The 25528-nt window shown below is 48.9% G+C and overlaps 8 protein-coding genes across 8 annotated transcripts; 6 read left to right on the top strand and 2 right to left on the bottom strand.

Moving 5' to 3' along the window:
- Positions 1-477: 477 nt before the first annotated feature.
- On the top strand, positions 478-3124 carry KY384_003614 (uncharacterized protein; the record flags this gene model as incomplete). The annotated part of the gene is made up of 4 exons (XM_044812128.1): positions 478-633; positions 686-2060; positions 2140-2721; positions 2769-3124. The coding sequence occupies 4 exons, from the start codon at positions 478-480 to the stop codon at positions 3122-3124; spliced, it is 2469 nt and encodes an 822-aa protein (XP_044671261.1).
- A 1120-nt stretch (positions 3125-4244) lies between these two features.
- Positions 4245-5411, top strand: KY384_003613 (uncharacterized protein; the record flags this gene model as incomplete). The annotated part of the gene is made up of 2 exons (XM_044812127.1): positions 4245-4643; positions 4794-5411. 2 exons carry the CDS (start codon positions 4245-4247, stop codon positions 5409-5411), a joined length of 1017 nt encoding a protein of 338 aa, XP_044671260.1.
- A 629-nt stretch (positions 5412-6040) lies between these two features.
- KY384_003612 (uncharacterized protein) lies at positions 6041-7800 on the bottom strand (the record flags this gene model as incomplete). Its single annotated transcript, XM_044812126.1, has 2 exons — positions 6041-7158; positions 7206-7800. 2 exons carry the CDS (start codon positions 7798-7800, stop codon positions 6041-6043), a joined length of 1713 nt encoding a protein of 570 aa, XP_044671259.1.
- Positions 7801-8742: 942 nt separating this feature from the next.
- On the top strand, positions 8743-10271 carry KY384_003611 (uncharacterized protein; the record flags this gene model as incomplete). The annotated part of the gene is made up of 3 exons (XM_044812125.1): positions 8743-9762; positions 9823-10110; positions 10173-10271. 3 exons carry the CDS (start codon positions 8743-8745, stop codon positions 10269-10271), a joined length of 1407 nt encoding a protein of 468 aa, XP_044671258.1.
- A 130-nt stretch (positions 10272-10401) lies between these two features.
- Positions 10402-11769, bottom strand: KY384_003610 (uncharacterized protein; the record flags this gene model as incomplete). The annotated part of the gene is made up of 3 exons (XM_044812124.1): positions 10402-10655; positions 10789-11494; positions 11581-11769. The coding sequence occupies 3 exons, from the start codon at positions 11767-11769 to the stop codon at positions 10402-10404; spliced, it is 1149 nt and encodes a 382-aa protein (XP_044671257.1).
- A 1581-nt stretch (positions 11770-13350) lies between these two features.
- On the top strand, positions 13351-14038 carry KY384_003609 (uncharacterized protein; the record flags this gene model as incomplete). Its single annotated transcript, XM_044812123.1, has 3 exons — positions 13351-13603; positions 13653-13770; positions 13822-14038. 3 exons carry the CDS (start codon positions 13351-13353, stop codon positions 14036-14038), a joined length of 588 nt encoding a protein of 195 aa, XP_044671256.1.
- Positions 14039-14654: 616 nt separating this feature from the next.
- On the top strand, positions 14655-17282 carry LYS4 (mitochondrial Homoaconitase; the record flags this gene model as incomplete). The annotated part of the gene is made up of 3 exons (XM_044812122.1): positions 14655-15259; positions 15456-16240; positions 16318-17282. 3 exons carry the CDS (start codon positions 14655-14657, stop codon positions 17280-17282), a joined length of 2355 nt encoding a protein of 784 aa, XP_044671255.1.
- A 3214-nt stretch (positions 17283-20496) lies between these two features.
- KY384_003607 (uncharacterized protein) lies at positions 20497-25426 on the top strand (the record flags this gene model as incomplete). The annotated part of the gene is made up of 8 exons (XM_044812121.1): positions 20497-21383; positions 21452-21615; positions 21671-21768; positions 21819-22700; positions 22751-23075; positions 23124-23253; positions 23303-24115; positions 24766-25426. The coding sequence occupies 8 exons, from the start codon at positions 20497-20499 to the stop codon at positions 25424-25426; spliced, it is 3960 nt and encodes a 1319-aa protein (XP_044671254.1).
- Between the last annotated feature and the right edge of the window lie 102 nt (positions 25427-25528).

Genomic DNA, 25528 nt, shown 5'->3' with positions numbered 1-25528 from the left:
CGATGGAAGAGCAAAGAGTGCAAATATTAAAGGTCTTGATCCTCGGTCGGCCATGTAATTGATGAATTTTGTAAAAGCGCAGCACCCACTGGTCAGCTGATTTCCAGGATGCTTGTGAGTGGAATGGTAACGATCGCGAGTAGCAAGGGGTTGCTATCTTTGGGTAGCCCTTGAAATGTCAGAAAACAGTAATGATGGAGGTTGAATTAAAGGGGGTATGCAAGCCCTACCGAGCCGCGCTAGTGTTCTCTCGGACACGTGCGTCATTGTGCATTCTGCTGTGGCGGAGACCCCACTAGGCAGCTCTCAAGGCTCACAACAAGCAGCAGTCCTGCACACTGTAATCTTCCTAAAATTCGACCTATTGCTAATTACCCTTGAGGCTCCATGCAAGGCTTGCTCGCGATTTCCCTTGCAATTCGGTCTGGTACGGGCTTTTCTCGAGAACACAGCGCATGACCGGTACAACGTTTAGTAATGGCCGCCTCAGCCGCCCAGTTTACCCCACCGGAGTCTCCTGCCTCGCCGTCCGCGTCATTCTATGACTTAAGTGACGATGAAGAGGGTGAATACAACACAATCATGCACAGTAGTTCTGGAAAGGGAGTCAAGCTCCTATTCTCGAAGAGCAAGGTATCAAAGACCTGTCTAATGGCAAATACCCCAATGTTGAAACTCTATTCAGGTCTACGTGCATCCTACACCAACTTCGAAAGACAATATTGCTGGCTTTGTAGCTCTCATTCAGCAGAAAACACCAGAGTTTGAGACCCTCACTCGTACCACCTCTTCCGCATCCTCGCAAAGTGCAAAGGCATCCTCCTATCTCCTCGCGTGGTTGCCAGAATCTTCTCTTGGAAGCGCGCATGACTCTTACATCAAAGTAGAACTCTCAGATGGTGACTCTCCGCCGAAACAGACACATCTCGTTCCTCAACCGCCAACCTCCGCATCACACATCAACCCTATCGGCTCGTACGCTTTTGCAGTTCCAGTCAGTGAGATATATTCTCTTCTGATCAGGCCACCAAATTTAGGATGGTGGTTTGGCAGCCTGGTGATCAATACTCGGGCAGGCGACAGTTATCCTGCCTTATTCTTCCATGACGATGAGTGTCAGTCCACAATATTGCAGAGGAAGAAAAAGGCGAGAGATAGCTTTGATCCATTCAGTGATGATGGAGGCACTTTCTGGGGTGGTGATGAAGTGTTGAGATGGATCAAGAGATATGTTCCTGTCGAGCGGTCTGGTGCAGACCCCTCCGTCTATCTGATTGATCCGAGTGCTGAAGACAAGTTGGCCTTCGGAAGCAAGACTTTCACTCCGCTAGGCAGTCCTACGCTTTCTGGTCAGAACAAAGCCGCCGCATCAAATTCGAATAAGGACGCTGGAATGGATCCTGTCACGAAAGCGCTAAAGCAAGCAAGGTGGAGTTTTCTTGAAAAGATGAGCCAAGTCACAAACTTCACGAAAAGAACAGCATTCGACCTAGCCGACAGTCCCAAGGTTCCCCCTCAAGTACGCCGTCTCATGAAAAATCCAGAAGTACAGACGCTTCAAGATGAATTTGATAGCGCGCGAGTCTATCTCGCGCGTTGGGCAATGGGTATTGCAGAACAAAGCGATAGAGAGAGGAAGCAGCGCATTTTCACGGCCCAGGACATACTTGAAAAAGAGGACACCGATGTCGGAGAATTTGAGCTGCTTGACAGGGAAGTGTCCAGCATGTCGCTTTCGGAAAAACGAAAGCCTGTGGACCTGGAGGAATGGCGTAAATTCTTCGACCCGCGGACTGGTCGATTAAATGTTACAGTGGATGAGGTCAAGGAAAGGATCTTCCTTGGTGGACTGGAACCATCTGATGGAGTCCGAAAAGAAGCCTGGCTATTCCTCTTGGGTGTCTATGGATGGGACAGCTCAGCAGACGAGAGAAAAGCAGTAATTAACAGCAAGTATGACGAGTTCGTCCGTCTCAAGGGAGCTTGGTGGGAACGATTAGTGGACGGCACAGGTAGCGCTGAAACAAATGAATGGTGGAGGGAACAGAAAGGCAGAATAGGTAAGTTTGTTGTTCTCGCACTGGTTTCTGAAAAGCATTTTAGTCTGACTTGACCCATTTCTTGGGATCCGGCATGTAGAAAAAGATGTTCACCGCACAGACCGACATATACCTTTGTTCGAAGGTGAAGACATCCCGCACCCAGACCCTGATTCTCCTTTTGCAGAGACTGGCACGAATGTCCACCTGGAGCAGATGAAGGATATGCTTCTGACGTACAACGAGTACAACCCGGATTTGGGCTACGTTCAAGGCATGAGTGACTTACTGGCGCCTATCTACGCTGTGGAACAGGACGATGCTGTTGCCTTTTGGGGCTTCGTTGGTTTCATGGAGAGAATGGAAAGGAACTTTCTCCGAGATCAATCTGGTATGAGAACTCAACTGCTGACCCTGGACCATCTCCTCCAATTGATGGATCCCGCTCTCTACCTTCATCTTCAGTCAGCGGACTCGACGAACTTTTTTTTCTTCTTCCGCATGCTCTTGGTGTGGTACAAACGCGAGTTCGAATGGGCTGATGTACTTCGCTTGTGGGAGTCTTTATGGACCGACTATCTTAGCAGCAATTTCCACATATTCATTGCACTTGCTATTTTAGAAAAGCATAGATCCGTCATCATGGCTCACCTTAAGCATTTTGATGAGGTGCTGAAATACGGTAGGGGCATTTGCTGTCTTCGTTGAAAAACAACTGACATTTTCCAGTCAATGAGCTCTCTAATACGATTGAGCTTCAATCAACTCTACTATGTGCGGAAGCACTCTTCCGCCGCTTTCAACGCACGGTTGAGGCCATCGACAAGAAGCACAACTTTCCAGCACCACCCGTACGACAGCGAAAACCCGCTGCTACCACTTCTCGATCCCAAAATGCAAGTTCCTCATCAGCAGTGGATTCTCGCCCGTCTTCATCTCCGAAAACCATTGCACGTAAGTCTTCGACAGAAGAGATGCCAAAGGAACGCGTCATCAGTCCTGAGTTACGGCTTCTGCTTAGTCGGAAGGTTGAAAAGCTTGATAAGAAAGATGTCGCCGATCACGGAGGTGGTGTCGGTGCATGAGAGGTTGTTCAAGTATGCAAACGAATGATCTTTAGTGATATGCATAGTATTGGGTTGGCTTGGCTTGTCCTACCTCTACCTCGCTGCTTTCTCATCTGCTTGATTGGGTCCACGAAGAATTACTTCTCGCTGCAACCTCGTGTGATAACCTCACATGGTACAAACAAAAGACGCGACTCTCGCCACTCTAGTCTCGACCTCGTCACACCCTTGACAGCTTCCATGTGCAGTGCCTGAGATATCCCCCTGCTTCAATGCTCCGGCCCCTTACATGAGCTTTCCCACGGAACGGTCTTCTGCGAATTCCAAGACGAAAAGACGCGCCCAACGTATACACGACAATACGGTGACGGAACCTGGACAGTTTTAAGAAAGATGCTCATTCGCAAGGTACAACCACTGCGGGTAGTCCGGAAGTCCAATGACCCACTTCTTGACATCCTCAGGTTCATTGCGGATCAATGGTCGTCGGAGACCGTCTACTTCTCTGTCTCCTATCGTGACTGAGGTCACTCGGTACATGAACGGACAAATGGACACCATCTACCGACCGTAGCCTTCGGCACACCATGGCAATCGCTGGCTATGCAAACAGGTCTCATGAAAAGTGCTGTCCCGCACTCTCTATGGTCGGCTGTGATTACAACTGATTTAGAGGGTCTTACAGAGAGCATGGCATTGCACGACTAAGGCTATAAAAGGTGTACTGTGTCCGTAACAAATGCGAATTTGATATTACCTCAACACAGATATTCTTAACGTATGGTATAAAAGACAAGTTCTTCAAATCCTTGAGGGGCATGGCCCTCGACCCTCGACTTATTCAAAATTTACTAAGAAAGCAAAGAGTCTTTTACATCTGTTGCCAACATCGCCTGGCTTAGGCACTATCAAGACCCAGGGATTTCTGCCCAGTGAAAAGGCCACTAGGCAGCTTCAGGCCTTCGAAGTTGTCACTGTAAATGGTAAGGACCAGGAAAATGAAAATCGACAGCAACAAATTTCCTTCTGAAAGCTAGCAAGTCTCTATATTTCTAAGCAGACCAAACAGCTGCCCTCGTACTGCAAGTCGTCCCGCAAGTCACGTCTGAAGAATAATGTCTCAACGTGGGCCACCACGATGACTTCTCAAAATGCTGGGCTGTCGCGTTCGATCGCTGAAAACAAGACTCTTAACCTCGACAGTCTACTCATGTCTATGCCACGGCGCGTCCTCCGGCAAATAGCTTCTTACCTTGCCTCATCGGGCTACCTGGAAATATTCAGACTCAACAAACGTCTGTCATTGCAGCTCGAGAATATCCTATTTCAATGCGGGACCTACCAGATTCATAGTGGACCCGCAAATTACGTGAATCATGCTCCAGCATTGACAGCCGAGCAGCTGCGCAGGGTCAAGTATTTCAGCTTCGATGTTTTCCATGTAGCACCTCAGAGGCTTCTGCAACGACCTGGCGACGAAGTCCCCGACCCACAACACACAACTGGTGGCCTTCTTTATACTGGCGAGTTCAGCAATGTCACCATTTACGGACTACCTGGATGCAATTACCACCTGTCACCCATTTTACTGAATAGTATTTCCCGTTTCATGAGATTCAGGAAGTTGGTTTTCAGTATTCGCTGTGTTGACCCAAATGAGCCTCCAAAGGATTCCACTTTCAATTAGTACAACCACAGTCAAAACGCACCATACAATGATCTTTATGATGCTGCCAAAGCCTTGCAATTCATTCTCGGACCTTTTTACATCACGAATGATGGGGCAGTATTCTACCCATACAACTACGGTCTCACAGAAACAGTGGCTATTCATGAACATCGAGACCGATATCAGAATCCACAAAAACTATTCCACTTCATCCCGCCTCGCCTGCAGCCACATCCCAACAGGCGTGTCCTGCTCGCTCGTGGCCCCGCACAAATCGATAGATCGACTCCGAGAACAGGACAGCAGATAGCTGCAACTGCGTCCTCAACAGCAGCTCCAGCCCCTCAGCGCACAAGTGCAACCCCGCCAATGGCACGCCTCCAGCTTTCACCACCAGTCCTCCACTCGCACAACACCAGGGCCTCCATCAAAGCACGAGCAACGGCGGCCAAGCAGCCAAACCGACTTCAACCGCTACCTGCTCCTACTTCTTCACGACGCGATCGTGAAAGAGCCAGCGACTCGCGCCGTCGTAAACGAGACGAGTCGGAGTCTGATAATGACCTGGGTGTGATCAAAGATGGCAGGAATAACGGCAAGAAAGCAGCTGGTAAAGAGAGGAACAGCAAGAAATGATTTGCGATAGGTCGTACTGATCATTTTCGCAGCTGCTTTCTAAGAAGAGCAGAGCTGTAGATGATGGAGATGAAGGCTTTAAGAGAGATTGAAACTTTTGATTGGAAATGCAGAATTGGATTACTGACTATGGTGGTACTTCTTGCGGATGACCATGGTGATTGATTGCTTTGTACAAGTACGGTTTGGGTTGGGTGTAACCTGCAGATTTCTCAGAGCTTTGAGATAGAGGATTGATATTCGGGATGAAGAGTTGAAAGGTGCTTCACTAGAGGCATTTGTCAGACTTTCGGAATTATGCTGTAAGATAGTGATAGTGAGCGTGCCTATCAATTCGTATTCAAACGAAACGTTCAAATGCAAATCCTGTAAATGTAATCTCTTGAATCCGTCTGCGCAAAAGGTGAATGCCGACCGCCTCGGAATAGGTTGGGAATGTTGTGGACCTCTAGGAAGTCTTATGTCCGATGTTCTACATACTTTTCTATCGAATATTCTGTTGGATTGTAATAATACATTATCTAGCACCCTATCCAAATCTCAAGCCAGCAATATAGCTTATCATCTATCAATATTTGTTTGTGGTCGACGCCTCGGCGTATAATCCAAAGTCTTGGTGAGGTTTCTTGTCAGTCCTCAAGCTCCTCTGCCTCATCGCCACTCATTTCATCACTATCCCATTCATCCTCCATATCCGCCCTGGCCATGGCAAGAAACCTGCCAAGTACAGCACGATCACGTTCTCGAAATCTGTGATCCGCTCCGAGACCTCTAGGCCTTGCTGGCCGGCCATCGTCAGCAAGCAGTCGTGGGGGTCTAGCGGCGTCGTCCAGAGGAAAGAATGCCCGTCCATCATTCGGGTCCATGTCAGCATCAAGTCGATCGGCCTCATCGTCTTCATCGTCGCTCCATTCGTCTTCACCCATTACCGCATGCCTATCCCCCTGATTTGCGCCTCCTGCGAAACCCTGCCCAATCTCGCCATCATCTCCTTCCTCCAGTTCCCAAAGTCTCATGTAGCACCCACTCTTTCGACTATTGAAATGCGTATACGGATTTTCTTTCTCAATCCAACTTCCACAGAGATAACAGAAATGTGTCTCGCATCTACCGCATATCATATGATTGCATCCATGCGTCTTCTGCGCCCTCGCATCGCAAGTAGGGCACGCTTGTGTGTGCAAAAGCATGTAGTCTTCACTCGCTTTTTCTTCGGCCGTAATTTCGAATTGGTTGCGTGGGAAGCAGATGACGTATTCGCCGTGCCAGGAGGCTTTGCAGACGAGGCAGAAGGCGAAGTCGCAGTCTGTGCAGATGGCGAGGCGCTCGGCAGGCGCAGGAAGAGGGGGTGGAGTGGAAGCTGGGTCGTCTTTTCGACGGCGCATGTTTTCGAGCGCCTTAGGTGAGAGGGAGTTGGTAGAGGGACCTTGGCACCATGTGCGTGGGCAGTATATGGTGTTCGGGTTGGATTCGAGAACACGTTTGCGTTTGAGGGTGATGTAGCGCTGGATATTGTCCTGGGAGATGCCGAGTTGCAGGAGTTCAGATGGTTCGAGAGTTCGGTCAGCCGGTGCTTTGGGGGGTTCGGAAGGAGGCTCGGGATGTTCAGGACACTTGGGTGCTATACACCGGACACTACTGACGTCGCCTTCGCTGATACAGGAGTTGAAAAAGTCTTGAAGGCACCCGAGACAAAAAACGTGGGAGCAAAGAGTTAGGCGATGGCAGACGGTGCCTTTCTTAGGTTCTGTGTTCAAGTTAGAAGTGTTTCTCCACCAAGTAACTTTACCATACCTAAGCATACACTGCATTCGAATGTCTCCTTTTCGAATTTTGCTCGCTTTGCTTTTAGGTCATAGTCTAGAAGTACTACTTGCAAGTCAGGCGATACTTCTAGAGTTTCACCAACGCCAAAGGCGGCTTCTGCAGCTTCTCGTACGTGATCAATGTAGGTATACAGGACCTGATCCCGACCGACGTCTTCCCAAAGCGTGCAGCAAGCTTTTTCCAAGAGATGAGTTCTGTTTTCGGCAAGCCAAGCGTCCTGCGAGACAATGTGCGCAACGGGAGGCTGTTTAGACGGGTAGTCTGGTGGCAGGGAGAGCTCAATACTCAGGGGCGGAAGGTAGGACAACAGGTGTATGCCTCGTGAGTGGCTATCCTTGTCGATAATTCCACCCTCTTCAGATACAGAGATGCCGTTTGCAAGGTTTGGAGGCTGAATTCGGAGTGGCTTGAGTGGTTCGACCTGAATCTGTAGACTTGCTTTCCTATCATGCATGCGAAGACCCGAAGAAGGATAAATCGTCAACTCAGGGTAGATAGCAGCAAGAGACGAGAGCTCGATTGTCCTCTCGTCATCATCTTCTTGTGTGTCACCGTCCGCCATGGTAGCAGAGACGACTTAAGGCCTGCATGGAGAAGGCCTTGAAGATACTAGCGGGAGCGTGAATAGTGGTGTGTTGGCTTGGTCGGATGACAAATCCGGATGTGTAGTCGAGAGTATCGGACTTTGCTGTTTGAGGTAGAGGTAAAGTGAAGTTTACATGGTGGCACTCAACCCATTCGGGGTATCGATTAGCTTTAGGGCAGTAAGATCGTTTTGCAGGAATACTCCAGATGCCACGACACACACTCACCCCTTCTCTACTAAAATACATAGAACCTCGGTGCTCAAGCTTCGTACCCAGCGAACGCTTGATCTTCATAATCGGCAGTCGATACTACCTAATCATCTTCGCTGTCGAAACACCTCCGTCGACCGGGATATAAGTCAAGTACAGTTCCCATCTACCGCGGTTCATTGTGGGAGCGTTCACGTTCTTTGAGACGATGATTTGCGAAGAAGGACGTCTCATGCCCTAGAAGAAAGCTACGGAAAGAAGCATGCGATCATATTCGTTCATCAAAAGAAGCTGTTGTTGCTAAGTCCCGGTCTGAGTCGAATTTCGCTATTGTTGTCGATCGCCCTCGATTGGTGTCAATCAAAAGGTGGGACAAGTAAATGATCGAGGTGCATCTCCTGCTTTTCAGCCTTTCTGGTGTCCCTTGTGGCTATAGCTTTCACGTATCTTCTAATTCAAAGAGAGGGACCGCAGATCACCTCGCGATCCGTGCCTGTCGATCGTTGCCTATGTCGTCCACTTTCGCGAGCGAAGGTGGCTTTTGTGGCTGTATTCGTCACCCTTTTCCAGCATAGCCGTTGCACTTGAATATATATTGGCCTGAGCGTTGCCGTTTATCATCAGTCTTTTTGTTCACCTCCCTCTTGAGAATACGTTGCGTACCAAATTCAGATACAACCCAGATTTCCACTCTTTGCTCGTCCGCAATGGCTCTTAGTAGAGGATTATCTAAAGCCATTGGCTTAGGAACCGAGGCATACGCTCATCATAAGGAGACGAAAGAAGCGGAAAAGAGTGCGAAGCTCTCATCCACTGGAAACATTGCTGGGCAGTTGTCCAACACGCAGCAACATGATGCTCTGGCGCCGCCAGCTACTGCGAACCCCAATACCAGCAATGGTCCGGATATTTCAGATGACGAGGACTCCCATGATGAGGATGAGATCGACTGGATTCGTGACGAGACACAAGACCAGCTAGGCAACGAACCACACGGAACCGAAAATGCAAATGATCAGTCTGTTGATGCTCTGGTCGCGGAATTCGCGCAGAGACACCCACCGCCACCATACACACTTCAGTCCGCTACTTTGGCAAACCCAGTCATTATCCCCCAAACGAGGCCCGGGACGAAGTTCAGAGGCTTCGTACGCGCATATGCTCCAGCGCTGCAAGGTTGTGGGATCGATGAGTCTACGTTCATGGACTTTCACGAGAACATGCACAAAGCTGTCAACAAACAAGGCTGGTTCCATGTATCCAACATTGCCGTCGGGCTGTCCGTGCTTTCGTACACGGTCGCTGTTGCGCCAAGCGTAGTCGTTCATGCGACTGCTGTTGTGGTACATACAAGTATTGAGGCTGCGCGACGCATGTGGATGGCCAAACAAACAAACTCCTACCTTGACCAGATGAACGAGAAGCTTTTCAAACCGCGCGGTCTTTACGCCATGATCATGGCTTACAAGCCTACGTCGTCAGAGGCCAGCCAGCTTGTCGATGTCAACACCCATGTTGCGAGCTCGGTAGCACAACGCGACGGGCACCACAAAAGCAGTTTCAAGACTTCAAGTGGTAAGACGCATGGAGAAGCCCAGATGCCGGATGCTGCACCGCTCGTCTTCCCCAAATTGGAGAAGGCGGGTGACGAGGAAAAGAAGAATGCCTTCAAGCGGTCTGCAGATTTTATGAGCAGCTACGGCGATAAGCGGGCACAGGCAGAATTTGTACGAACCAATTTCCGCCTCTCTTTCGTCCTACATTGCTTCCACTAATTTCATCAATAGCATGCCAAAAATCCCGATTCTCAACTCAATGTGCAGCCTAAACCGGAGTTCTCTTCGATCTTCGCAGACCCCAATCACCCTGTCAATAAGGGTTTGTTGCCGTTGCTTCGCGGCGGCTCGGCAAATCCCTTGGCCAGAAGGGGCCAAAGGAGAGGGCTGAAGTCAGCGAGGGCCGGGCTCATGGGCCACGGTGATAGAAATTGGGGTGACAAGAGCGAAATGGCAGGGAAGACAGGGATTGAGGGGCCTACGGGCATGCTAGGCAGCGTGAAGAGAAAAATGCATGAGGTAAGCCTTGAAAACGTCTTAGTCAATTTTGTGGGAGGCTTCAGCTGACATTCAGTGGTTAGGACGTCTTGTATCTCATGGTTGTTCCTATGCCTTCAGAGGAAGAATTGAAGGCTGCTGCACAACTAATGGAAGAGGCAAAGAAGGCTGGCTACAAATGATTTTGAAAGCAATTCTGCTGCATTCATAGATTCAATTTCTATAGCAGAATCATTACGTACCTGAGCTATTCATGGACATGTCCCAACAAGAGCCATGTCTGTTTGTCTTCTAGCGCTCACAAAGTCCCATTTACTCTAGCACGACTTCAATCACACTCTCGGCATCGGAAGTTTCCGTCCAGATTCTGTCAATCCTCAATCCTGCCTCCTCTATCAATTTCCTCCAATGACTCTCAGTACGTTCGCAAGCCGCTAGGGTAGCCATCATGATCATGTCCACCTGGGTTGCCACAATCTCAGCGCCCTGATCAGGCACGACCATCTCGTTGAGCAAGATTTTGGAATAGCCGGGTTTCATCGCCTTTGCCACTTGGCTAAGAATTTCTATGCATTTGTCGTCAGGCCAGTCATGGAGAATGTTGCGTAGATAGTAGCATCGAGCCCCTTGCACGACGTACCTGTCAGCATGCAGGAAATAATGCGCACAGCAATTGCACTTCTGGGGAAGAATAATTACCTTTCACGGTCTGCTCGGTGAAGAAATCATGTGCCATCGCGATTAGGCCTGGAACGGGCAGTGCCTGGGCGATGGTGTCAGGGAGGTCCTGAAGAATGACCTTTCCTGGAAGCTGTGGATAGTGGGACTTTATGGCTTGGATCTCATGTCCTCGAGCACCGCCCATGTCAACAAACAGAACAGCTTCATCATCGACGCTGCTCGTGATTCCACGAGCGATTTGTTGCTCAAAAGGGAAAAAATCCAGCCAGTTCGCACGACCATCACGTTGGGCAGTCATCCACGAATTGAAGTATCCGAGTTTTTCGGGATGTTTGGGAAACCATTCAAACAAGGCTTCGGTCGTGGGGAAGGCATCTTGGAACGGGCATTTTCTTGGATCGCTGGGATTTCGATAATTTGTTCTTGCGAGAAACGCAGGTGTGGCCATGACTGCGGGGCCAACAGTGTCGTAGGTGTGTTTGATACCGGCCTCCAGGCCGGGGACGGTCAGATTGCGCGTGATATTCGTTGCAAAGTAGAGATCTTTGCCCGCTTCGCCGATCGCATACATGGACACCAGGTAGCGGAGTATTCGCTGAAGGAGACCATGATCTGCACCTACTCTCTTGGCGAGCTCAATGCTGCTGAGGGAAACAGGGCTGTCGGCGAGAATGCGAAAGAGGTTCAATTGGTTGCCGATACGGACGACAGTAGTACGCACGGGCTATCGATTCACAATCTATCGTCAGCGAAGCCCAGGATGAAGCAGGGACTTGGTGGCTACGCAGCAGAGACCAGACAAAGGCGTACATAGTAAGCAATGCGTTGTGTTGTATCACCTGGGGTTTCGAGGCCAATGCTCAGTCTCTCAGCTGCATTCTTCAGTTGCAGACGGTCATAGGAGCCCTTTGAATCGTATTCAGACAAAAGCTCTCTGATTGTACCGAGAACCGCCTCTGCTTCTGACTTGTCGTTTGAAGTTTTTGGCAGTGAACCCATCGGGAGACAGAGCGGAGAAAAGATAGAGAACCTGAAAAGTAGCGAGACCCGCAATATCTTTTGTATTATCTGACATATTTAAAGTGGGAAAGGCGCAAAAGGTGGCCATTCAGGTGGCTGTGGGGGAAAGGAGTTATGTTTTCGACTTTTCGGAAACTTGCTGTTCATCCTCCAAGCCAAAGCTCGAAGGAAGCGCCCTAGTTCCTAGCCGCAGCTCAAGTTTGACGTATGCAAGGATACTGCACAAGAGTTTGTAGCCTTACTGACCTATATAGGGTACGATACCGACCGTGATAGTTCCATAGTACGTTGCTCCAAGTCTCTGACATGCATTGTCGTGAATATCTCAAGCTTGGTCTTCGAATGACCACTCATCACACTGTGTCCAAAAACGTGGTACCGTACGACAGCACATTCGTCCACCGCAGCCCAAGTTAGCCTTAATCATCTATGCCGGATGCTCTTGTCGCTCGAGGACCGCGAACATCTTTCAACGGTATCTCAGTTCGTTGACGATTTGCTCTCTCCATAGTGGCCCAGATTATGGTATCTTAGCCGAGCTCGGGGCTTGGTGAGTAGTGTCCAAAAGCCAATTCCAAGCTCCGTGTCAAAGTAGAACTAACATCTTCTATCAGGAATTGTATTTGGACATGAGACCGTGCGCCACTGCATAGTTGAGATAGATCGACTTTGCCGCAGTCCGGCACCTCTTTAGCTTCGGTCACAAATCAACTAGTTTAGCAAGAGCCGATTCCTTCGTTCGTCTCCAACCCCCGTTATGAGTCTTGATTTGGCGTCATCTGGTATGTAGGCGCCTCAGCTGCGCGAGCTTGGATCCACGTTTCAAACATGATCAATGCTGTGCCATGAGCTTGCCTCAACGCCCAAGATATGCAGACATCAGATCCTTCGATGCAACACTGCTTGCAGTAGAGCTAGTCAGGATGTTGGCATGCTTGCACAAGTACACAGACATGAGATCATGGCATCTCAGCCTGAGCAATTGATATAGGCTGTGCATTTAGCGCTGGAACGGAGTAACGAACCGTTTCTCACTTCTTTGTCTACATGATGCTGTGTCTTCTTAGGCAGCTTGCTGAAAGTGCTCAACAACAAGATCGCATCCTGCTTCAGTGATCACTCAGCTGAGACACTGTCCTGTGTTGTTGCTTTGGCCCCTTTCGACATTCAGAACATTCGTCGAATCCACATGGCGAGCCAATTGAGAGTCCCAGCAAACGGTGACCATGATCGTGCTGGTGAACTCAACGCAGTGGCCTGGACATGGTGTGCTGTTGCATGCGTTTTCGTTACTCTGCGGATGTATAGTCGTGTGCACATAATGCATAGCTTATGGTGGGACGACTGGCTCATTCTCGTTACTCTCGTACGTGCTTGTCCTTCAGTCGCTTCCTCACTCACTGATAGACCACGTATCAGGTCCTAGCTATGATCTCCACAGGTCTTTGGACATGGCTGGGTGCACTTGGGGGTTGCCGTCACCTGTACTATCTACAGCAGGATCCAGCACAAGCGATTAAGGCACTTAGGATCAGCTGGATTGCTCAACCGTTCATAATCATGGCGCTCGGGACCGGCAAGGCATCAGTCGCCTTCTTGATCCTCCGAATCATGGGCAAGAGCTTCTGGCGACGCGCGTTTCTGATTTATGGCGCCATGATCGCAAGCTTCGTCTTCTGTTCACTTGCTATTATCCTAACCTTCGCTCAATGCCGGCCAGTCGAAGCTTTGTGGAATCCAAGTTTAGTTGAGATGGGCAAGGCTAGATGCTGGCCTCCAGCTAGACAGGCAGATTTTTCGGTTTTCGCGGGATGTAAGTATCGCATTGCTTCATCCCATATCTGGTCTGATAGTATGAATAGCATGGCTCGCCTTCATGGACCTCGCAATGGCAATAATACCAATCACGATTATATGGAAGCTACAAATTAGTCTGCAGCGAAAAGTTGCCATCTGCTGTCTCATGGGCTGTGGTGTCTTGTAAGTATTCTCTTTGTCATCAATAAGAAATGCTGCTGAAATGAACGGTAGTGCGTGCATTAGCGGCGCAATCAAGACATCAAAATTACTCCAGCTGACTGCGCGCTCTGACCTTACTTGTACGCATCTCTCCTCAATAAGGGCGTTTGAAATTTCTATGCTAACAATCGAATCAGATATCACCGTATCTCTGTGGATCTGGAATGCGTGGGTCATTCCTGATAAAGAAAATTTCTCATTCATACCGCTTACTTTGGATCAGGAATGAATGCTACAGTGTGATAATTGCAGCGTGCATCCCAACATTCCCACCAATATACCGTGTTGCGTCTCTACGTGTTAAAGAGAGTATTTACGGCCAAAAGACATCTTCAGAAGACTCCAGCCGAGATAGATATAGCCCATTCAAGCGGAAAGTGCTTACGGATAGCGATTCAACGACTGTAATCGGACGACCAGTACCGCATGAGGTGTGGCTGGAATTGGGGCCTGACCAGCGATTCTCAGCTAAGGATAACAATATCAGACGGACTGTGGATGTGGATGTATCATCTTATGCGCAGGATGGGAAGGGTCGACTGGTCTCAGGCAGAGTTTCACCCGAAGATACTGTTTAACTTCGGATACACTATTCAAACATCATTTGTTGCAAGCAAAGGTATTCTGTACGACGATGCTGTGTCAATTGCAACCCCGTCGAGCAAACAATTCCTTCTCGCAGAAGACTGACGATCGAATTAGAAATTGGCAAATTTGATTGGTGTCATACACGAACGATAATTAGTTAGATAAAGGACAAATTTTCTGAATCAACATTCGAGCGACAGATCGATCTTTGAAATCATAAAAACGTCTAGTGAGCAGTAGCGCATACAGCTGAGAACATGTTTCAATGCATGAGGGTTGTCAGACAGCTAGTATCAAGGCAGCAAGATTGTTTGGCATCATGTCCTCAGCTGGGTCTGGGCATACCGAAATGTCGGCCTCGAACAAGCTGCCAACAAGTCCGCCCCTACACGAGGACTCCACATCGACAAGCCGAAGTCTTTCCCTCCCAGATTCAAGACCCCTCTGCTGCAGCCGTCCTGTCATCCCTCCAGACAAAATCTCATGTCCCTCAAACATTGACCGAAAAAATCATTCAACGCTATGCTGTTGGACTGCCAGAAGAAGGCAAGGCTGTCAAAGCAGGCGATTATGTCAGTATCCAACCTCATCATTGCATGACGCACGACAACAGCTGGCCTGTCGCCACCAAGTTTATGTCGATCGGGGCGTCAAAACTGCATAATCCTCGTCAAATTGTCATGACATTGGACCATGACGTGCAGAACAAGAGCGAAACAAATCTCAAGAAATATCGGCTCATTGAGGAGTTTGCAAAGAAGCAAGGCGCAGACTTCTATCCCGCGGGAAGGGGAATAGGCCACCAGATCATGGTAGAAGAGGGTTACGCCTGGCCAGGCACTCTGGTCGTCGCGTCCGACAGGTACTATCCATAGAAACGCACTTAAAAAGGGAAATAATCTAAGACTAGAGAAGCCACAGCAATATGTATGGTGGGTTATCATGCCTAGGAACTCCTGTGGTGAGGACAGACGCAGCGTCTATCTGGGCTACGGGCCGGACGTGGTATGAAAATCTGGAGTGCAGACCGTAAGCCAAACTCTGACTCCGGTTACTAGGTGGCAAATTCCGCCCATAGCGAAGATTACATTTACAGGTGCCCTGCCACAAGGCGTAACAGCGAAGGACGTCATCATCGCCTTATGCGGGACGTTCAATAAAGACGAGGTGCTCAATCATGCCATTGAATTTGTAGGTGAAGAGGAGACTATGCGCAGTCTATCCGTTGACGCGCGCCTTACCATCGCGAATATGACGACTGAGCATGGAGCGTTATCAGGACTGTTTCAAATGGATACCACACTGGAGAAGTGGTTGAGATCTAAAGCTACCGAGGCCTCACTGTATGACAGTGCAAGCCTGAGTGATGCTCTAACTCCCAAACGATTCACCCATTCACGCCTAGACGAGCTTTTCAGGAGCCCCATATCGGCGGATAAAGGAGCTAAGTATGCCAAGTACCTGCATCTCAATCTCTCGACATTAGCTCCTTATATTTCTGGGCCAAATTCCGTCAAAATTGCTACGCCTTTGGAGGAGCTCGAAGCAGAGAAAATCAAGATAGATAAGGCGTACCTTGTCTCTTGTACTAACTCACGAGCTTCAGACCTTGCAGCAGCGGCGAGAGTTTTCAAAGATGCCGTCAAAGCTAATGGTGGCAAAGGTGTGGCCATACCAGATCATGTAAAGTTTTTTATCGCTGCTGCATCGATGCCCGAGCAGCTTGCCGCAGAGGAAGCCGGAGACTGGCAAGCGATGCTTGATGCTGGAGCCACAGCTTTACCAGCTGGCTGCGGTCCGTGCATCGGTCTTGGAGCTGGTCTTCTTGAACCCGGTGAAGTTGGTATTTCAGCTTCTAACCGGAATTTTAAAGGCTGGTTCCTTCTTGAATCTGGTGACATTGCATCTAATTGTTTCTAGGTCGAATGGGTTCAACAGACGCAAAGGCATACCTTGGCAGTCCTGAAGTGGTTGCTGCTAGTGCTCTGCAAGGCAAACTCATGGGACCAGGTTGGTATCGGAAACCCGAGAATTGGGCTGGCGTTGTTATGGGCGAAGGGGATGGGATTCGTGAAGCAGATAGAATGATCACCGCTGAAGAGAGCCTGGAGAAGATCATTGGGCAGCTGGATAATGCAATCGAGGAGGCCGAGACTAATTTCGGCGGTGCGGATAGTATCTCAGCAGGCTCCGAGGAGGCGTTTACTGAGATTCTTCCTGGTTTCCCAGAAACAGTAGAGGGCGAGATCGTCTTCTGTGATGCAGACAACATCAATACAGATGCTATTTATCCTGGCAAGTACACTTATCAAGACGATATTACGCCCAAGAAGATGGCAGAGGTTTGCATGGAGAATTACGATCCTACCTTTGGGGCTATTACAAAAGCTGGTGACATTTTAGTTTCTGGCTTCAATTTTGGCACAGGTTCTTCTCGTGAACAGGCCGCTTCCTCCTTGGTCGCTAAACAAATTCCTTTGGTGGTGGCTGGGAGTTTTGGTAATATTTTTTCGAGAAATAGCATCAACAATGCTTTGATGGGTATAGAGACGCCACGACTCATCCATAGGTTGAGAAAAGTCTTCTCTGGTAATGTGGCGTCTATTACCCAGCAAAAGATGCAGGAGCCGTTGCAAAACAAGGATTCCCTCGACTCCCCACCGCCTGCACCTCAGGCAACGCCAAAGCAGGAGAACACACTTACGAGGCGGACAGGTTGGAAGCTTACCTGGGATGTGAGGAGGAGCAAGATCACCGTTCAGGAGGGGCAGAGTGGTGATAGATGGACCGAGAAAATTGGGGAGTTGCCACCGAATGTACAAGAGATCATTGCAAGAGGTGGTCTGGAAAAATGGGTACGGAACGAAATCAAAAGCAGCGGGTGAGAGTTTGAACGATTGAGGAGTGGAATTGAGACATTACGTAGGTCTACACGATCGGGTCTGCCTACAGAAGGGACAAAGACAAGATGCTATAATATTATATCAGGAATACTCGGCTTGGTGATTGCGATCAGTTTCCTATTGAGGTTTACACACCAACCGCTATCTAAGAAGAGAAATGGGGAATAATACGCAACCCTTAGCGCAGGCTGTCGATACGAAGCGCGATTACCTTGTTACGACGAAATTTGGATGAACGTAGGCGAGTGTAACTTATTCTGGCCGGTGTTCTACGAAAACGCCGAATTGCAAAGCTTACGAGCGCAATTGTAGATGCTATGAATGGACAGCAATGGTGCAGCAACCGAAATCAGCAACCACTGGAGGAACGGGTTTCCTGCATGCCTGCCTTGCGATGGGTCCCAATCTAGCAGGACACTCTTGTCCTCTAACGAAAGGGGAACGTTGTTCATTTCGGCACGCTCGAGACTTAACTCTGATAAACGACTATGCGCGGACTTCGTTGAAGGTTATGCCATCCTTAAACAGGAAATTCGGACTCCATGCCAAGCAATCGGGATTGAAAGCTAGACCTCCTGTCTGAATGTGGTCAAGCCTACTGCAGTATCGTCGTCGTGGCATGGTGACGGTGGCAGGATTACCGCTTTGAGCCACGCGCGAAAACGTTTTGATATACGGCTTTTCAAGGACCGCGCGGGCAAGTATGGAAATTGTCTCAAAGATCGCTTTTGTTGCCTCCTTCTCTGCTACAATGTTAGTATATCTGTACATAGCCTGAGAAGGAGGTGGGCTCGTTGTTGACGATAAAAGGTCTGGTCAATAATTTCCGTCAATATATAACAGTCGTATCCACGCCATACGTGTATGATGAGTAAGAAATAGATGACTATGGCAGAAAGGGAATGCCAAGCTGGAATAGCCAGGCTAGGACTCGCTTGGTCAGAAACTATCTAGAAATTGCTGACAAAACAACAGTTTCATGCGTACGAAACAATTGAGAATCAGATATACAGGGATATCAAAACTTCTAAGCACTTCTAATTTGAAGATCTATGTATTTTCTTTGTCATAACGATCGAGCTGAACATTCAAGCTTACCTCTCGGTCTATTAGCTGGAACAAGCTGTAACTCACACTTTATGACTTTTCAGAACACATCTTTGGCTTTCGACACCTGGGTTCAGCTCCAAACGTTGAAGAGTTGTCTGCCTATCGCTTTGATCGGCCGAATTATATATTGAAAGCAACATTCTTCTCGAACGCGACTTCGTTTGTCGGTCAATTTGATTCTGATCTTGGATAGCTCCAGGTTTGGCCGAGTCGACCATCCCCAAGAGCGCATGAAAATTGCTTTTTTAACAAGGGAAGTTGCACTGTAAAGCTCGACCTGCTGGATCCTTCCCATGAAATTAGCCGCACGCACTAATGATCCAGACAAACAAACACCAGCTCGTGCTTGACATCGTACAAATGTTCCCACTTTGTAGGACCTGCAATCCTTCTCATAATACCAGTTGTTGCCGTACTCGAAATTTAAACCTTCAATGCCGCCGCTCGATATCCAATCGGCCCAGGCTTTCAATTCGGTATCATATGCTGTCCGATAGTCGCCATAGAAACCCGGACTTGCTGGTCCAAGCTTGCCAGATGAAAGTATGGAGGCACAGTCGCCGTTGACTATGTCTGTGTCGTCGTTTTCATCGAAAGTCGCACCACTTGTGCCCGCTGTTGGAAAGGCGAGAAGACTGGCGCTGGCCAGGAACGCACACATGTGTTCTCCAGGTGGTTTGCAACCTTCAACGGCAAAGACGGATTGGGAGAAGATGGTGGCGCTTGCAAGAATGATGGCGATGGACGGAAGCATAATGAAGGAAGCTTTGATAATCTGTAGGTGGGAGGTGATTTAGGGAAAGACTGGTGGTAAAGCCAAAGCAGTTTTCGCACGCCTGAACTACAATCTTATCGCAAAGCAAAGCTCTAGACTGATCTGGCCCGGAATTCGTCATAAGGGTATATGATGGGGTGCTGCTTCAGGAAAAAGAGGAGGGTGAAATATTCACAACTTATATGCTGCCAGTTTTGAACTGTAGCCGGATCGGCGATGTGGCTGTACCATGTGAATGGCCGGGGATCACGGGCGTTCAGCTTGGTCGCGAAGGCTTGCGAGAATGATGACTGTGTTCGTTAATGACATATTTTGATATGACATTGATTGATCGATAAATGTAAGGCTCATCCTTGAAACCATGGATACTATTCTTTCAGCCTCGTGGATGTTTCACGAAGCGAAATCGGCTGAGGCTAATGTGTCCGCAATACATTATGGTGGAAGTAAATCAGGATGACGATCTCTGTAGCCAACACGAAAGTTATACGATAGTAGTGAAGCCTTGCAGTGCGTCTGCATCGCGATAACTTCTCAACACTGGAGCAGAGCCTTTCAGTTATGTCTAGTGATCATTCGACAAGTCACACTCCTAGACCTCGACCGAGACGAGGTTGAGCCAGATTCAAGCTATACATTTAAGCTTTTGTCCTTCTGTTTCGTTTAGATGTAGATTCCTGGGTGCCTCGAGCGGGATTTCACATGCCATAGTGGCACGCTACTGAAGGCTTGTGGTCTGTACTCAAGACCCATAGGCCAGTTTCATTTTGAGACAGTCTCCCGTGCCGTACTTTACCTTGACGACGTCAGAGCCTGGTAGAGTATAGACAGCTCGGACGCGACAGTCAATTGTCTCAAAGCTAATGAATTGAACATCTTGTGGGCTGGATCTTGAGTGCTAGCTATGCACAACAGAGCAGTGATGGATTAGTCGATGGATCAATTAAGTATCTATGTGGTCAGGCTTAGGTCAATGACTATTCTCATCGCCAACAAGAGCATTGACAAGTCATCAATACTCCAATTACCAGTGTATAACCAAGCGGAAAGACCAGAACTAAATGTCATGGACAAGCAAATAGGGGCCTTCAGGGGCTCGGAGCTAAGCGGATATAACAACGATAAGATAGCTAGCTATGTGGACTTGACATCTGACACCAACTTCTAAACACAGAGATCGCATGCGAGAGCCGTAGCAATTAATGAGGCGGAGGCGGAGGCTCTGAAACGTTATTAAGAGGACTCTGCTCATCTTTGCGCCCGCTTGAAACATGTGTTGAATTCGAGAGCAAGCCCCACACGTGCTCAAACATGGACTTTTCAGCGCCAGCATCTGAGGATTTGGCAGAGCCAGATGCCATTATTGTGAGAGCAGATGAGGTCGACGAAGCAGGCGCAGACATATCGACCATCTCTCCAACCGAGACCTCCTCAGAATCCGACTTCAATGCTCGCATCGAGAATCGACGAGCTCAAGATGCCCAGCCAACTGGCAGCCCCAAGATCCTTGCCAATGCGGTACCCTCCCCCACGCGACCTCTTCCGCGACCCATCTTGAGGAGAGAAGGAAGTGTCCCTTTGCCACCGAAGCAGCCGCCACCACCGGCACCCAATAGGCAAGACCCAGATGAGAAGCCTGCAGATTCTCTGAGTCTACAACAACTGAAAAAGCTCATGGGAGATCTCCCAAAATTGGAGCCAGCTGCTTATGCATACGAATATGAAGAGACTCGAGGCCTAGAGGAGGAGGTGCAAGAATGGTTCATCTATACAGAAGAAGAGAGATTGATTTTGCTAAAGGAGAAGGAAGTGTTTGAAGATCGATGGCACGAGTGGGTTGCGGACGATTTCGAAATCGAGCAAGCAAATCCAAGCTGGATAGATGTGGGAGATTCGGAGAGAATGCAATTTGTGAAGATTGTTGTGGAAGATTTGGAGTCTGACGACGTTGCTTCACGAGTCAAAAGCCTAGGGTGTCTCTCCTACATCGCGTTGGGAGCATGGGACGAAACGAAGCGAGTCCAACTTGTCAATCCACCTCGACGGGTGTCGCAAAACAACGAAGATTCTGCTACGGTGCCGAGACCAACTTCTGAGATTCAGATGGATTGGATCTTTCAGGGAACAGCAATGCTCTCACAGCAGGACATTATTCAGCGTCTGATAAGCTCTTTGGAGGCGCTCTGGCATAGTGAATTGTCAGTCAGTCGTGACCTTGTTTCTCAAAGTGGCTCCTCCTTGGGGGGGCTTGCTGATAGTAGGGCAGAGAAGCTGGCCCACGGCCTGAAATGTCAGAAGCAGCTTATGCTGAAATGAGAATGATGAGACAACTCGAATGTAACCATGTTCTAACAACTCTTTACCTTATCATTGAGACCGGTCGGTGTACGGAGGAGCTGAGCGCCCAAGCTAAGAGGAGAGACGCATTTGGTATGTGTCCCATATATCTGAGATCTGGCGTTTATGTTTGACTCTACAATCCCAGCGAACGTGAAACCCGGCATGCTGTTTCTTCTGACCAGGATGATTGCAACTACGCGTTGGGAGGACTCAGTTGAGGCGTCTTGTATATCACGTCATAAGGTTTGCCGCATAGTGCTCATTGATGAGGGCAGAACTGCTAATTCAGCCAGTTACTCTTACTTTTATGGAAATCTTTCTTATTTCTACTTGGCCAAAATAAAGATGTGAAAGATTGTAAGCGTGTCCTTCGCGAAGAATCTCATGAGCTTCAAGATGTCCACGACGAGAAATTCATAACAGCCTCTCCTCTCGACTACCACTTATTTCGCCAGGAGATCACCTCAAAATATCCTGCATACAGCCCGCCGCCGCCTCTAGTACCTATTGAGCCAGACAATAATACTATCTTACCACCCCTGCCGAATCATCCAAGTCGACAAGCTAGCCAAGACAATCTAAACGCCTACTCCGGTAATACTACGAGCGGCTCCATCTTCAACCAGCCAGTCCATATCGCTACCCCGGCGCCATCTCCCCCACCTTCTCCAGCAGGGCCCGGCGGTAAAGGTGGCAAGAAACAAAACTACCAGACCAACCAAAATTTTCCTTTCCTTTACCCGCCTCTTGACGAGACGAGTAATACGTTAGGGGGCAAAGGTTCTGTGGAAACACAAGACAAATTAGTGGGTAGGAGATGGCACGGCTCCGATGTCCCGGCCTCGATCTTGGAAGCAGGCCAGCTATTTGCCAGCAGAATGAGAATGTCACGGTCATTGCGGCAGCTATGGGATGCCAGGGAGAGGTATATCAAGGAAGAACGTGGGTGGGGAAATCCTGATGCCCCACAAGTCTCGAATCACAAAATAGAAAAGTTCGACCATGAACCTTTCTTTGATTCTACTGATGAGCATCATGAAGAAGGTGACTTACAAGAGGATCATCATTCGCCAATGAGAAACTCCGCTACTGTCAATGACGAATCCAATATTAATGCAGATGAGGTTCGAAATGATGGTGTACGCAAACGTCTGAATGCTGTTAATGATTACTACGTACGTATTTTGTACTCTAGGCAATATTTGCGGCTAACAAGAGGTGCTAGACGAGTGCATTACCAGATCTTCAATCCTTGGTCCTCGTGCTTGTCATGAAAGAGCTGTTGAATTCTGTTTCAGATCTTCACGCTGGGACCGGGTTGCCCAGCCACAACAATAGTGCGGAAGACGCAGGTGATAATTCGGATAAGCGAAAGACCAATCCCAACTCTTCTGCGAACCTCAATGCTCTGATTAATGAGCACGGGTTGGAGAGAGAAGAAGATGTTGATCCTACTGTTGAGACGCTAAACGACGTGCGCATGAGAGAGATTTCGACGAAAGCTGTCTCGGGGATATTGTTGATCCTGTTGAAATGGTTCAAAATCTCTCGTGAGTGCTTTGAATTATCCTGTGAAGGACTAAGCTAAAGTCATTGAGACGTTCTAAAATTCGAATACCTCACTCAGCTTCTTCTAGACGCAAGCTACCTTCCTTTGGTGCTCAAATATTTTGGCTTCCAGGATGTTGACAAGGCAGTGGAACAGAAGAATGACCGTGAAGACTTGGAGTAAGGGAATCCTCCAATCGATTCACTATACAAAACCCTGACATTCTAGTTTCTTCGCTTTTTGCCACCACCATTCGAAACACCCACCTGCTTCACCTCCTCAGCCAGCCCTCTCGCCATCTGACTCCGATTCTGACGATGCTGCACCGCCGCCAATAAGAAAACACCGTCGATCTCCAACGTCGCAATCCCCCTCAGCAAGTCCACCTCCATCAATCAATAGCCGGCGACCTGAAGTTGACGAACTAGGCTTCCCCACTGCAGGTTCTACCATTCCCCAGACGCCACTTACGAACTATGCTCCCCGCTTCTTTTTGACAAACATCAATTTGCTACGTATCCTGCAGAAAATAACAAAACGCAAGGCCCATCGTGCTCTCCTTCTAGTCCAATGCAAATCCAGCACCATCCTTCGAAAATCGTTAAAGATCCCGCAACCTGATCTACGCCTCTATACTTTGAAGCTCTTCAAGAGCCAGGTCCCGTACTGTGGCCGCAAATGGCGGCAGACCAACATGCGCGTCATCACCGCTATCTATCTGCACTGCCGGCCCGAGTTAAGGGATGAGTGGCTTTGCGGTGGAGATGTCGACGGCGTCGTGGAGGAGGCAGTACCGGTTGAGCAAGCTGGCCGAAGTCTTGTTCATTGGTGGCACCTCAGAGCATTTAGGGAAATGATGGAAGGGAAAAGTGCCGGCAAGGATGCAGACGAAGGGCAGGAATATGATTTTTTTGCTAGGGAGCTAGAGAAGATGGGGTGGGATTTTGAGGCCGTGGAGGAGGAGCAAGGGGTTGAGGGGCCCGGAGATGTGAATGGACCTGGTGGTGGTGAGGTCGATGGAGGCCTCATGAGGGCGGAAGGGTGGTCTTGAAGGGCTACTGGCACCCCAATAGATTAACAACAACTGCCTCTCGTGCCCAGACAGAATCCTAAGATGCCAGATTAGCCGATTGGGCCGGCTAAAGTTTCCGAATATCTTGGACGTCAGCTATGATCAATCTGCAACTCGATCCTTGATCCTGTTTGTAAACATATCAGACGGAAATGAATGCCCCGTATTCCACACTCTACACTGCGTCAAGCAGCTGCGCTTCATCCTCACCTCCCTGCTCTGCTTCGACCTTGTCGAAATCTTGATTCCGCGAAAAATGAACTGCGCTGGCTGCGTGAACATGCCTTGAGCGTGAGCAAAAGGGGCAATGGACATGATGAGTCGGCATGGGTGTCACATTATCGGCTTATGTGCGAAGAGAGAGCTAGAGGCAAACCTCTGCAATACATCGTTGGAAATCAGCCATTTGGGGATTTGGAGATACTCTGTCAACCCGGTGTCCTAATACCGAGGTGGATCTTCCCAAGGCGATGCACTTCCAATCCTGTCGTACATGGGTGCTGATTCCATTGTCACTTCCTTCAAGGCCTGAGACAGAATCGATCACAAGCCATCTAGCCAGCGTTCTTTCCTGGCCCGACCACCAGAGACCCAAATTGCGCTTGCTCGATCTTTGTAGTGGTACTGGCTGCATTTCCCTCCTGCTACATGCTATCCTCGCTTCGCGCGGGGTAAGCTCGCAGGTCATTGGTGTTGATGCCGCTCCGCTGGCCGTGAAATTGGCTAGGAGAAATTTGCAACATAATCATGGGAACGGACTCCTGACACAGGATGCGCATGACGACATAGCTTTCTTGAACGCTGACATCTTTGAGGATGACTTCATGACAAAGACAGAGGAATATTATGATGTCCTGGTCTCAAATCCGCCCTACATTTCTCTTCAAGCCTTCGCGACGACGACCTCACGGTCTGTCCGCAACTTTGAGCCGAGAGCTGCTCTGGTGCCATCAAGACAGTCCAGCACAACAGCACATCAAGATGGAGGCGATATATTCTACCCAAGATTATTGTCTATTGCTCATGAGATTCAAGCAAAAATATTGTTGGTAGAAGTTGCCGACCTGGAGCAGGCAAAGCGGGTTGCTGGCTTGGTCGTTGAAAATCCCCGATGGCATGGCTGCGAAATTTGGAGAGATTGGCCTGCCCAATCGTCTCATGCAAACGTTCACGAGGTGGTGATAAGAGGCAGAACGCTTAATCTTCGAGGGGACGGGAACGGACGAGCCGTCTTCGCCTGGACTCAGGATGGTCAGGATTTATTGAAGACCAGGAGATAAACCTTTACAGTGCTTCACCATCACTCATCGACACGGCGCTCTTGCTATGTCGCTATACTGCTGGCAATTTTGTGCTTCGATTGCTAGAGTTGACCTTAGGGG

The sequence above is a fragment of the Bacidia gigantensis genome (genome assembly GCF_019456465.1).
Source record: "Bacidia gigantensis strain McMullin 20006 chromosome Unknown contig_180, whole genome shotgun sequence".
NCBI classification, from domain to species: domain Eukaryota; kingdom Fungi; phylum Ascomycota; class Lecanoromycetes; order Lecanorales; family Ramalinaceae; genus Bacidia; species Bacidia gigantensis.
Note: the sequence above shows the minus strand (reverse complement) of the source record. Positions and strands in the feature narration are given on the sequence as shown.